The following is a 13,878-nucleotide window of genomic DNA, read 5'->3' on the forward strand; positions in this document are numbered from 1 at the left end:
CTGGGAAGGGATGTGAAGGGTAAACAAAGGAGGAGGCTGCAATGCTTGATAAGAAATGTACTCATTATCTTGCCCATGTAATTGTAACCTCTCTGTACAGTATGTTCACAAAAAATAAAAATAAAAATAAAAAAATATTATCACTATAAATTGAATCAAAGAATAAGAAACTTCAAGTGGTTTGCTTAATTTAAGTATATTTGATTCTAGTTTTCTCAAATTAACAGCAAAGCATAAGTGAATAATGAGCTCTTTTACTACTTGATATTAGGCTTATATACTATAACATATTGTTTCCTCTAATGATTATCAAATTGTAAAAATGAAAAAATAAATATTAAAAATATTTAAATTATTTTGCCAATCACTGTATATATCAAAAGTCTCTATTATGTGGTTTAGAATCATCCTTGAAAACATAGGTTTCTTAGTTATCTTCATGATCTATTCTCATGCTGTATTTATGGGGATCAGAGACTGTGAAATTTAACTTCAGGACATAGCTGCTTGGGCTAACTTCTATTCATCCAGGGCAAATAAACAAGTAAAAGCAAAGACTGCCCTCAAATACATCCATGCTCTAATATTTAAAGCGAAATAATTGTAGACAAGATATGGAATTACCTAAGATGTCCCTCACTGGACAAATGGATCAAGAAAATGTGCTATATATACACAATGGGGTTCTGTGTTTCCACCAGAAGGAATGATATTGACCCATTCATCATGAAATGGAAAGACTTGGAAACAATTATATTAAGTGAAGTAAGACAGACCCAAAGACATAGGTTGTATGGTTTCCTTCATTTGTCATAATTAAAATGTGCCTATAAATCTACTAGTAAACATAATGGATGGTAAATACAAAAATATGACACTTGGACATGATATATTAAACAGGACTCTAAACATTCACACAGTGAGACCAAACAAGGATATTCTTAGGTGAGGATCACAAAGGCTCAATGCATATGACTGTATAAAATGATGTTTTCAGGCTGGGAAGGTGGCTCAGTGGTAGAGTGCTTGCCTTGCATGCATGAAGCCCTGGGTTCGATTCCTCAGCACCACATAAGCAGAAAAGGCCAGAAGTGGTGCTGTGGCCCAAGTGGTAAAGTGCTAGCCTTGAGCTGAAGAGGTGAGGGACAGTGCCCAGGCCCAGAGCTCAGGCCCCATGACTGACAAAAAAAAAAAGTTAAAAAATGATGTTTCCATTTCCAAGAAATGGAAACCAGAAGTTTTTAATGTTACTTTTTGTGTTTGTTTTTGTTTTTGTTTTTATTTTTGCTTTCCCCCTTTTGTCATTGTTTTTTGAATTCTGTACTTTTTGTCTTGTATGTAAGTTAATTTGTTTTGGGGAGGGGAAGGGGAAGTATAGAAATAGTGGAAAAAAGGATGAAGTAATTCAGCCGTGATACTCATTAGACACTATGTTGAAAATGAACTGTACAATTTGGTGGTGGGATCTAGAGGGAAAAAACTGAGAGAAAATGAAGGAAAAGGTGACACTGTTAAAAAAAAAGAAATGTACTCATCACCTTACTATGTAACTGTGACCTCTCTGTACATCACCCTTACAATAAAAATAAATTAAACAATAATGTGAAATAAGGGGTTGAAGGCATGGTCTCAGTTGGTATAGTGTTAGCCAGTGAGCAAAAGTGGCAGTACTGAGTTCAGGTGCAGGTCTTGGATGAAAAACAAAGAAAAAAGAAAAGTAAAATGAAATAAGACTATATTATGTTAAAGATTCTTTATAATTCAATGATTAGAGTTTTTTTTCTCTCAGTGATGGTAGTGCTTGTGAGTATTTGTCTCAGTCTAGATGAATAATCTCTAAATTTGTTCTTTTGATTAGCATAAAATACTGCCACTATTAAAAGTCACAAAGAATGGGCTACATAAAGTCTTCTTGAGATGTAAAAGCAAACAATTCTGAGATGAGAGGGAGGATTTAAAGGTAGCACAATAAATCTCTGGGAAATGATTTTTAATGTATATTTGAACTCTTGTTTTCTCTATAATCACACCATCTTTTGAAAGCTTTAATCAATATTAAAATCATAAAATTAATGTTAAACTTACAACTTGAAGTGTCCAGATGTGTGAGGTATATAATTATCTGGGTTTTCCCAGGTGTCCATGGACTATCTATGACTGGGCAACTTGCATAACAATCTGTGTCTTAATATCTTTAAATGTACAAAATAAGACCAAAAATAGTACTAACTTCATAGATGTTTAATTTTTAGAATACTGCCTAGTACTTGGAAAATCCTCAATAAATATTAGCTATAGTAGTTATTACCATTTTATAATTCAGAGATAGATTTTTAACTCATGCTTTAGTGATTTTATTTAAACTATCATAATGATTAAGTAATTTTAGTTTTATATGGGGAAGAGTTATATTAACTACCATATAGGGTATAGTTTTCTTTTGACCAGCTGATGCCCAAGGGAATTAGAAGATTTGTGTCCATAGAGTATGACATAGTCTCTTTTTTCCTTCAGAATGCCTCCTTCATGATACTGATAGTTGGAAAAATTTAAAAATTCATTAAGGTGCCTTGTGTTTTCCAGCTTAAAAGCCCATTGCTTCATTTAAATTTAAATATTATCTGTAATAGACTATTGGGAGGAATAACAAAACTAAAATCTTTAAGGCACAAAGAAACATGGGTTTGCTTAGGATAACAGATGGCCCCATAGTTGGAGGAATGTGCAGTGGAAACATGAGAGATGAGCTGTAGTTTCAAATTGTGAAAGAACAAGACTGGTGGGCTTCTATCTTACTTCTTATGGCCGCCTAGGAATTATAAAAACCTATGCAGTGACATACATTCTGTTAACCAGAAAGAACAAAGCTGAAGTTCAAACCTACTGAGGGTCCTGGCTTTCCTCTTATTCCTGGTGGTCCTGGCAAACCAACAGTGCCCTAAAAGAAGAGAGCATACAGGGAACGAAAGCTATTATACCACAAAAAGGCAAATACACCTCTACTTGCAAATTACTGCAGACATTTACAAGAATGTTCTAAAGAATTTGAGAAAAACTTGTTTTAAAGAAGAATTCAAACAATATGTCATACCCTAACAAAATACCTTGTTAAAATAAGTACTTTGCCAGGTACCAATGGCTCAGACCTCTCATTCATTTATTCAGGTGGCAGAAATCTAAGTATTGAAGTGTGAAGGCAACCCAATATAAAAGTCCATGAGACTATTGCCAGTTGACCAGCAAAAAGCCCCAAATGCAACTGTGGTTCAAATGATACATCACAAGCCTTGAGCAAAAAAGCTGAAGGGATAGTACCCAGGCCCTGAGTTCAAACTGCACTACTAGTGTGCACACTCATATATACACACATGCACGCACACACACTCAAGTACACACTTTTGAATTTATCCATATTTATCTAAAATTAAAAGTATAGCTGGGCTTCGGTGGCTCACGCCTGTAATCCTAGCTACTCAGGAGGCTGAGATCTGAGGATTGCATTCAAAGCCAGCCAGGGCAGGATAGTCTGTGAGACTCTTATCTCCAATAAACCACTCAGAAAACCAGAAGTGGTGCAGTGGCTCAAGTGGTAGAGCGGTAGCCTGGAGCTGAAGAGCTGAAGGCTAGCATTCAGGCCTAGAGTTCAAGCCTCATGACTGACAATAAATTAATTAATTAATTAATAAGTTAATTAATTTAATTAAAAGCATAAATGTTACCTTGTCTCCAGGATACCCTGGTTCTCCTGCTTCTCCTAGAATGCCTTGCTCACCCTGGAGAGAACAATTTCATACAAAGATACATACATGCTTTAAATCTGGCTTTATTACAGGAAAGTCAGTATTAATAGTGCAAGAGATTACTTTTCTTTACTTCCTACTCTAAAAATTAATACAACTCATCACACAAATTAGACACTATAAACAAAAACAAACTAGTTTTTTAAACTTCTGTTAACTTGAAAGGTAAAATAAATAGGATAAAACATTTCTATGATAAAGTTAATATTTAAATCACCTTATCACCTTTGATTCCTGTTGGTCCCTTACTCCCTGAGAGGCCCTAAAAAAGAAAAGTAGTGTGTTGTGATATCCTGGAGAAATTAAAGGGAAATACCCAATATGCAAATAGAATTATACCATTGGGCCAGGAATTCCAGAAGGTCCAACTGGTCCTGATGGGCCAACACTGCCCTGAAAGTATTAAGAAACATATCATTAAGCATTTCCTAGGATTAGAAAGAAGCTGTGATAAAAATTAATTAATTAATTAATGAACTCAGAGCAGTTCATCTTGCTAAGATCCCACATGTGTCTTTCTTGTTTCACAAGTTCCTCTCCACATTTTTAAGTAATGCCCATCTTTGAAATGTCAATCAATCCATGTTCTATCATTAAGATTTGTTTATACTGGTTTTGTTCCCTACTTTGAGTTCCTATGTTAACTTTCCAAGACTTTCATCATGCACTGGTTTTCCAAATGGCTAATATCTCATGAAATATTGTAGTGCCAGTCTTCCAGGAAGCAGTTAATAAATACTTCAATTTTATGGTAGGAAGTAAGATCACTTTATTCAAAATTGAACAGAATGGTCTCTCCAATGAGAGGTGAAATGAGGCCCTGGTGAAACAGTTGAGGAGAGGCCATGTCATCTTGGACTCCGGGCCTGTCCTATCCTCTGTAATTGTGGACAGACCCTGGGAAGTGATGGGGTCTTCCTCCCTAGTGTACATGACTTGCCTTGGATTTTTATTTCACCCATTATTTAGCCAGTATTTATTGTGCTGCTACTATGTGCCAGGCATTGCACTGATTTGGTTTTATATGATTTGAAATTTGGAGAAGGAAAAATTTACTATGGTTTGGAGGAATAAACTGAATAGCAAGCAAAAGGTTCTACTCCTTTGTGCTTATCTGATTTATTCATCATGAAATGACACTTTTCAAGTATAATAGGTACCAGACATTGTAACTGTGCTAAAGAAACAAAGATGAAAAAGACAATCTCTATTGTTAGGGTTTCAATTTAATGCTCCAATGCCTGGAAAATAGAACTACCACTATAATCTCCTACAAATCAAGATATAGAAAATATTCCTTTAGCTTTGAGAAAAGAAAAGACAAAAAAAAAACTCAGTGCCCTGAGTTCAAAACCCAGGACTGAACTCCAAGATAGGGACACAAATATCTTTTTTCTTTCTTGCTATTGTTTCTAACGTATTTATGGTGTACCATGTGATTTTTTTGTTTCTTTGTATGTTCCTCCCCCATGGTATAACCCCTGTTTTCACTGTATTTGATGTCGGTACCCTGCATCTTATATATACACTTCTCTAATTCAGGGAGAGGAAGGGAAAAAACAAAATGCTTAAATAAGGATACAGGTTGACCTATTGTAACAATGATATGTACAAAACACTATGTTGAAAACAAACTTTACAACTTCAGCAGGGAGTGAGGGGTAGTTGTGGGGGTAGGAGGGAAGGGATGGTAAGGGGAAAACAAAGGAGGAGGCAACAATGCTCGATAGGAAATGTACTCATTACTTTGCTCATGTAACCGTAACCCCTCTGTACAGCATTTTTGCAATATAAAACATAAAACAAAGCAAAACCTAGGACTGGTAAACACACACACACACACACACACACACACACACACACACACACACACAAATATGGAGAATATCACCCCTTTGTAGTAGAAGCTAAGTTTCTTAGGCTTAGCATCCCAGGTCCTCTCTATTTAGCACCTATCACCACTGCCAGTCCTCATCCCTTGAATTTCACTCCTTCCCAGCATTTCTATATTTCTCTTTCCCCCAAATCATACACACTAGCTATAGTGGGTTGCTTTCCACTCTTCCCTTGCCACATGCTCTGAGCTTTGAAGATAGGGTTATTTGTGCCAGAATGTCCTTCTACTGCGTGGAGACCATGCACCACACTTTCTCCCTGCTTCCTAATCTGTGCATTCTGTATGGACAGCAGCGTTCACTTCATGCATTCTTCATTTCCTAGTTTCACACAATAACTTATATATAATAAATTTTGAAACAGAGCGTGGAATAAATATTCATGGAATTATCTTACAGAAACAAAATTTAAAACTGCAAATCCTAAAGTTCCATCTTCTATAAACTGAAACCATCTATAACAGTCCACATTTAGATAATGCAAATTTAATCATGGAAACTATGACATCTTTACTTGTGGCTAAGTCTAAAGTCTGTGAAATATAGTCCCAACAAGTTTAATCCTGAAATATAGAGTTGAATCAAAGGGTAATATTTTCCAACCTAATAAATATTGTATGTTAACATGTCATTGCTTATAATTTCAAAATTCTCTCAGTAGGAAATACTCTTACACTTACAGAAGCCAGTACATCCAAAGCTTATGGCTTTAAAACATTACACTTAAAAAAAACACTGGAAATTATACAGAAATAATCTATAAGTATGAAACAAAGTTTTCACAGAGAAAACCTTTCTTTGTGTACTATCATTTTGTCCAAAAATATAATATTTTAAAATTTTGTTTAAATACATTGCTGTGCTTAATCTGACATTTTCAAGTAAATGTACTACTAACATATAATATCCTATTTAATGTCATCGTGACTCTAAAGAAGAATCACAAAATTGTTAAGTATTGGAGATATGAAACACATGTTATAAAAGATTCAGCCAAATGGAAAATACAAGGTAAAATTGAATGATACAGAAATTTCCAGGAACCGCCAAGCATTTTATGGAATGTCACAAGTTGTATGGAAAATCTATAGCCTCTGTAAGCAATCCATGATAGTTGATAGCGGTTTTCAGCTTACAAAGTTAGACTGGGGGTCTTTCAGTATTCCCCTCCTATTATAATCCTCTTGCATGAGAAGATGGAATCTATAGAAGAAAATTGTTATGACATTGGAGCTTAGTTTGAGGATGCCTGCAATATAGTATTAGAGGCAAAAGAGTCACACACATAGCTACAAATAATACCGAACTTTCAAGGTAAATTAGGTCAAAGAAATAGACCTGCAGCAGAGGTTCTCTTATTGAAAAACAGCAGCCTCTGGACAGTGACTAAGAATTCCTATGAGTAAATGGTGGAAAGGACTGAGTTTCACATTGAGCTTTGTGATCAGCATCTACCACTCTCATGGCAATGATCAGTCACTCCTGTAATTCAGCAAAGATTAACAGCTATCTGCATGGAATAAAAAATAGGTAAAGTAACAGCATTTCTTGAAAAACTGCATGACAAAAGGAATGCCTGAAGACAGTGATTACAGCTCTGGTCAAGTAGACAGATTCAGTTCCTTTTCATTTGATCCTGACTCCACCTCACTATTGTTTCCATTTCCCAAGCATTCACTTTTCCCCTATCTTCTGAGTATATGAAGATGGCATTTTTCTGCCTCAAGAGCTCTTTGCTCTTTCCCAGGCCTGTGCCACTGACACACAAACTTGAAGATATGCTTAAAAACTGTGTTTTTGAAGCCTGCTCTGACTCCATACAATACCACAAATTGTTACTTTCTTTATATCTTTTCATATACTCCACTACAGCAATAATCACAACATCTGATATAGATTATTTTTCTTTATGCCACTCTATTTTTACTATTGCCCTAAACAGGAATCTTAACATGCTTGAATTTTAGATTCAGTGCAGGGTGTGATGTTTGGTGTTCAATATTGCTTTAATTTTTAAAAATGAGTGTCAAAATGAAAGTAATAATGCCTTCTCTACAACTCAGTTAGGCACAAATAAGATACATATGCAAAAATAACTTCAAAAGCATAGAGTACACATTTTTAAAATGTTAAGTTATGTATTATCTTCGAGCAGTTGTCCAAAGGGGTTTGGATTCAACATGTCTATTCATGATTCAGTGCAGCTAGAACATCATCTTCACTAGTGCAGATGAAGTGAAAATTACAGAACTGACTGCTAGTACCCTTAGCCATTCCCTTTTCTGTAGACTCCCTTTCTACTGATTGAGGAGGAAATGGAGAGAGATTGCAGAAGTGCAGTCAGTTGTATTGAACACTCTTATATGGTAAGCACTTGAAGTTGAAAGATCAATAAAAATTAAACTTAAAAAGGAAAGTAACTATGTGAGATGATAGACATGTTAATATGCTTCACTACACAAACTACTGGCTGTTCTCTAGAACATCATGTTATAAATATCCACGAGACACAATACAACTTTTTTGTGTGTGAGGGTGCTATTCCTGGGTCTTGAACTCAGGGCCTAGGCACTGTCCCTAAAAATTTGTTCAAAGCTAGCATTCTCTCACCGGAGCCACAGTTCTACTTTTGCCTTTTGGGAGGTTAATTGGAGATAAGAGTCTCACAGAGTTTACTGCCCAAGTTGGCATCAAACTCAATCCTCTGATCTCAGCTTTCTGAGTCGCTAGGATTACAGATGTGAGCCACCAGTGCCCACCTTACAACATAATTTTAAAGATCATATTAAACAGTAGTAAATTAAGCAGAAAAGTAGAGGTAGATGTCGCAGGTTGATAAATGTGCAAATTCCTCATAGTTGGCTTTAATGCACACAGGGTAGGTCTTCAAGATACAGGTAAGAATCCATCTGGGCAAGCCTCATGCAGAAGCTAAGCTGATCAATTTAGTGTGATACATTAAGAGAAGTATCAATTAGGGACATCTTTGAATGTAACTCCTTCACCTAACTACCTTCCTTTCCATGGATAAGACCTGATTATTACCTATAATATTAGCACTATTTAAGTCCTGAGAAAACATACTATTTCATTCCACCTTACATAGAGCTTCTCATACAACTCTAAATAAAATCTCAATCTATAGTCAGCATACATTCTAAGATAGTATAAGTTTTAAAGAAATTGTATTGTACAAAAGTTAGATATTGGACTCTGGACTTTGATCACCTGGCTTCAAATCTGGGCAAATACTTAAAACCTACCTTGTCCTGAGTGGTTTTCAGAATGAAATGACATAATAATGTGTCTAGCACATAGAAAATACTAAATAAATGTGAAGGAAGAATGCTAATTTTACAATTACTTATAGTACTACTGATGCTATTGTCATGTAAGGTATAAACTTCATAGACTCACTGATTCTAATCCTACACTCATGTCATTCCAGGATGACAATTTAAAACTTTTCAACTACCAAGTAGCTAAGGTTATAGGCTTTAACATTAGCACAATTCTAATAAGTAAGCCCCTGACTTATTTCTTGGGTCAAGTTATTACTTTGTGCTTTGGGAAAATTAAAGCTAAGAGGAAGAATATAAAAAATTGAGTCAGAATACTTGTGTTCATAATAAAAAATATTGAGGCTCCAATTTATGATGAAGAACAATGAAGCTTTAATTACTTACTTCTTATATATAAAGCAAGCTGTAAATTGAATTTTAAGGAAAATCTTACCCCTGCTACTGGTTATGTCAACTTTTGTATAGATACTGGTAGCTTACTGTTTAGATTCTATTCTCCTTAATCTTTTTATGTTTCATAAATATATGTTACTCCTGCTTCAAACTCATTGAAATGTTAAAGCACATGACTCTAAAATTTATATATTTGCAGTCCATATTCCTGTCATAAATAATAAGCTTGGCTGAAAGGAATATACTTATGAGGCTTTACTGTAAATATGTCAACTTCAGTTTGTTTACTAAAGTAAATATGTAATCACATATTTATTAGAATGTTACATATCAGGCCCACACTGTTTTGAAATCCAATGAAATAATTTCATTCAACTGTAAAGTTAATAAGCTGTATAAAAATTGGGTAGGTAGACAAATAGTCACATGTGCTTTTTTATCTAATAAATAAATTAGGTATTAAAATATTCAATGTCATTGATGAGCCTAACTTTTACTTGTGTTTAGGCTGTCTTTCCTGGACACGAATTTATTTGTATTACATGAATTAAAATCCAAATTTATCAGTGCTTTTTGTTCAGACCTCTCTCCAATCTGGATCTTATAAAAGACTATCTCAGAGAAAAGAAATCCGTCTTCTGTGTCCTATATATGTTTTCAGTGAAATCAAGGCTCTGCATCTGCCAGGCAGGTCCTTTACCATGTGAGCCACTCCATCAGCTCTTTTTACATTGACTGTTTCAGAGACAGAGACTTTCACCGTCTGCTCAGGCCAGCCTGGATCAAGAGTCTCTGATTCAAGCTTCCTCTTATAGCTGAAGTGACAGGTGTGTGATTGCTATATCCAGGCACTGACTGAGAAAGAATCTCACAAACTCACTGAGAAAGAGTCTCACAACTTTTTTCCCAGACTGGCCTCAGATTGTGATCCATTGATCTCTGCCTCCCAAGTAGCTAGAATTACAGACTTGATCCAACACAGCTAGCTCCTATAACATAAACTTTTGATAAAACTAAGTCTCACCTGGGACCTTCTAATGATCAGCTGTAAATACATAATATCCATAAATTATTTTAGCATATCATAAAATATGAATTTTATACAACTCATTTCATATCTGGCAGAAAAAATACATTTGAGCAAGGTAGACATCCAACAATGGCACTAAAACTATTCATTTCCCTAAGTTTAAAAAACACATCCAACAAATACATTGAACAATAAAATCCTTCATAAAAATGACATTTGGTGATACTCACTCTAAGCCCAGGAAATCCCGGAGGACCAATACCACCTAAAAGTCCCTATTGTAAGAAAAATGAACAAAATATATTAATTATGATTCCAAACTAGTGTGCTTTTTGTATATGAAGATACATATTTTTAGGAAAGAAGTTATCAAAATTTGCTACAGCTAAATCTGGGAACACATCTACTTAAAACATTTTCCTTAGCCTGGTGCTGGTGGCCCACATCTGTAATCCTAGTTCCTCAGGAGGAGATCTGAAGATTGAAGTTCAAAGCCAGCCTGGGTAAGAAAGTCTGTGAGTCTCTTGTCTCCAATTAATCACCAGAAAACTGGAAGTGGTGCTGTGATTCAAAGTGGTAGAGCGTTAGCTGTAAGCAAAAGAGCTCAGGGTCAGAGCTCAGGTCCAGAGTTCAAACTCTACAGCCGATTAAAAAAATAAAAATCCTGAGAAGGGCAAATCTAGGGCATAAATAACAGCCTTCAAAAGTGCCCTTGTCTCCATGCTTTTGATTACTAGGAACATCATCTTAGCCTAGAAGGAAGAATACTCTGTGGCTCCTCACATAGGAAGGAAATACTCATCACTATTAGAGACACAACTAATCTCTGTAACGTATGACAAGCCAGTGGCCAGCATATAGAAGGACATTTTCAGAGGGTTTAAAGCACTCTTGTTTCGAAGTATATTGTTTAAATTTTCTAATTTTATTTTTTATATATAAAACAGAAATAATATTCATTTTCACTGCTATAAAGGTTGTAAACAATCAGTGTTCTACATTTACATTATGGATATAGCACAAGGTAGAGGAATAGCTTTACCCTCATTTTGCATTTTAAACTATTTCAAAACCAAGGAGGAATATTCAAACTAAAAATATCCAGCTGCACTTAAAGACTCAATATGCACTTCAAGAAGCATTTTGATATACTTTAAATAGTGAGAAGATTTCAAAAAGAAAGTTTGAATATTCTAAATGTCTAGTCACTACAGGGCTGTTAAAAAAGCAAATAGGATCATTTCTACTAAATGAACAAGCACACAAGAATAAACAAATGGTATTTTTTTAAGCCCAAGTTAATATCTCATTAGGCTCCAAATTGGAAGCTCTTCAAAATTGTGGGCTAGAAAAAGATGGTAAGTATTCTACCTCAAACATTCAAGGTTTATTTATTTGTTGGTTAGTACTAGAGTTTGAACTCAGTACTTCAAGCTTATTCAGCTAGCTTGCTTGGCGTGTACACTATTACTTGAATCACACCTCCTCTCTTCCTTTTTGCTGGTTATTATGATGGAGTTTCATAGATATTTCTGCCAGGAATTGTCTCATTGTTCTTCAGGTTTCACACAAGTTTTTAATGATCTATTTGGAAATCAGCTCTACTCCTGTGTTGTCTGCTATGCTTTATAATATACGAAAGCTTAGCTCACTAATTGTAAGTTGGACAGGAACAATTTTCAAACTCTTTACCATGTCTATTTAAATGCCCAAATATAGGTACTACTCTCAATTTAGGCTTTAAGGATTTTGTGTGTGATTCGAATTCACTTTAAAATCTTACTAAAAGAATATACATATGACATAGAATGGGGATAGTTACCAGCTGTTCTTTGAAAGCAAAATATGATGCTATTTCTACATAGTGTCCATAAATGTCAACCTATTGTCATTCTTTGAAAATATAATTAATTTAGAATGGTAAACTTTCTCAATCTAAACATCAATCTCAAAGATCTTTCAATAAAACACATTTTCACCCAAAATTTGTATAAAAGTCGATATTGTGTCCATGTATTTTAGTTGTTTATTTAGCATTCACACTTTACCTGATCAAAATAATCAGTTTTAATGATTGTCAGCATAGACGTCTAAAATAATTTTGGCTTATTTCCCCTGTTGGAAAATCACAAATTGGTTTGGAAATGCTAGCCAATACTGGTTTTTTGTTTTTGTTTGTTTGTGGGTCCGATCGTTGGGCCTGAACTCTGGGCCTGGGTGCTGTCCCTCCGCTCTTCAGCTCAAAGCTAGCACTCTACCACTTGAGCCACAGCGCCACTTCCAGCTTTTTTCTTTTTGCTTATGTGGTGCTGAGGAATCAAATCCAGGGCCTCATGCATGCAAGGCAAGTGCGCTACCACTGAGCCACCTTCCCAGCCCCCTGATAGTGGTTTTTTATTCCTCCCACAAAGGCCACTGTAAGGATGCATGCACAGTCTCTTTGGAGTATGACAGGTGTGAGCTCCAAGACCAGATCCTCACAGTATACTCACAGGACTGCCATCAAGCCCAGCAGGGCCTCTGTCTCCAAAGTCACCCGGGAAGCCCTGGCACAGAAAAAGGGGAAAACGAGGTCAAAGACAAAATATAGGCCGAATTCATTTTCATTGTATTTTCTAATAAGGAATTTGTAATATCAAACATGTATTCCCTAATGCTTAAATTGGAATGTGATAGTTTTTTTCATTTCCTTTAATTAATTTTAGAATTTTATATGCATAAGAAAATATTTTGACACTCAGGTTATAGAGAACACTAAGGAAATAGAGAAAATATGTCCATCATTGCATAAATAACTGAGTGATAAGGAACATAGCCACAATTTCTTCATGGTCAATCCATCGATCATCTCTGCTGTCACATTGGCCCTATTCCAATGTGCTGTAAATATTAGATTGTGATGAAGACTATGTATCTAGTCTTATAGAGACACATTTCATCTTCACAGTAGTTCTAGTTAATGCATACTAATGTCATTATGTTGAAGTTGAAGAAATTAGAGAAGTTAAAACACTTGCATGGGGGCTGGGGAGGTGTCTCAGTGGTAGAGTGCTTGCTTTGCATGCATGAGACCCTGGGTTCAATTCCTCAGTACCACATAAGCAGAAAAAGCCAGAAGTGGCACTGTAGCTCAAGTGTTAGGGATAGCCTTGAGCTGAAGAGCTGAGAGACAGAGTCCAGGCCCAAATTTCAGGCCCCAGGACCAACAAAAGAAAAAAGAAAAGATCAAGTAAAAAAATTAATTAAACCATTCAGTAATAATAAAAGCACATCATTAGAGCCAGTCACACACATGTAATCCCAGACATTGGTAGGGAGGGACAGGATTCTGAGTTCCAAGTGCTTCCAGGCAAAGTTAGCATGTGTCCCAATATTAAAAAACAAAAGATTTAAGTTATGAGCTGTTGGGTTTAATCCCAAGACACACACACACACACACACACACACACACACACACA

General features: G+C 35.5%; 1 protein-coding gene across 1 annotated transcript in view; it reads right to left on the reverse strand.

Annotated features, from left to right (window-relative positions):
* The window catches only part of Col24a1 (collagen, type XXIV, alpha 1), a 280,847-nt gene that overhangs the window by 205,250 nt on the left and 61,719 nt on the right, over nucleotides 1–13,878 (reverse strand). Inside the window, exons 12-17 of the mRNA XM_013018210.1 lie at nucleotides 12,913–12,966; nucleotides 10,651–10,695; nucleotides 4,140–4,193; nucleotides 4,018–4,062; nucleotides 3,720–3,773; nucleotides 2,885–2,938 (exon numbers count right to left, since the gene is read on the reverse strand). Coding sequence (XP_012873664.1) covers nucleotides 2,885–2,938; nucleotides 3,720–3,773; nucleotides 4,018–4,062; nucleotides 4,140–4,193; nucleotides 10,651–10,695; nucleotides 12,913–12,966 — 306 coding nt within the window. The remainder of the gene's footprint in view (nucleotides 1–2,884; nucleotides 2,939–3,719; nucleotides 3,774–4,017; nucleotides 4,063–4,139; nucleotides 4,194–10,650; nucleotides 10,696–12,912; nucleotides 12,967–13,878) is intronic.

This window comes from Dipodomys ordii, unplaced genomic scaffold (genome assembly GCF_000151885.1).
Source record: "Dipodomys ordii isolate 6190 unplaced genomic scaffold, Dord_2.0 Scaffold39, whole genome shotgun sequence".
Taxonomy (NCBI): Eukaryota; Metazoa; Chordata; class Mammalia; order Rodentia; family Heteromyidae; genus Dipodomys; species Dipodomys ordii.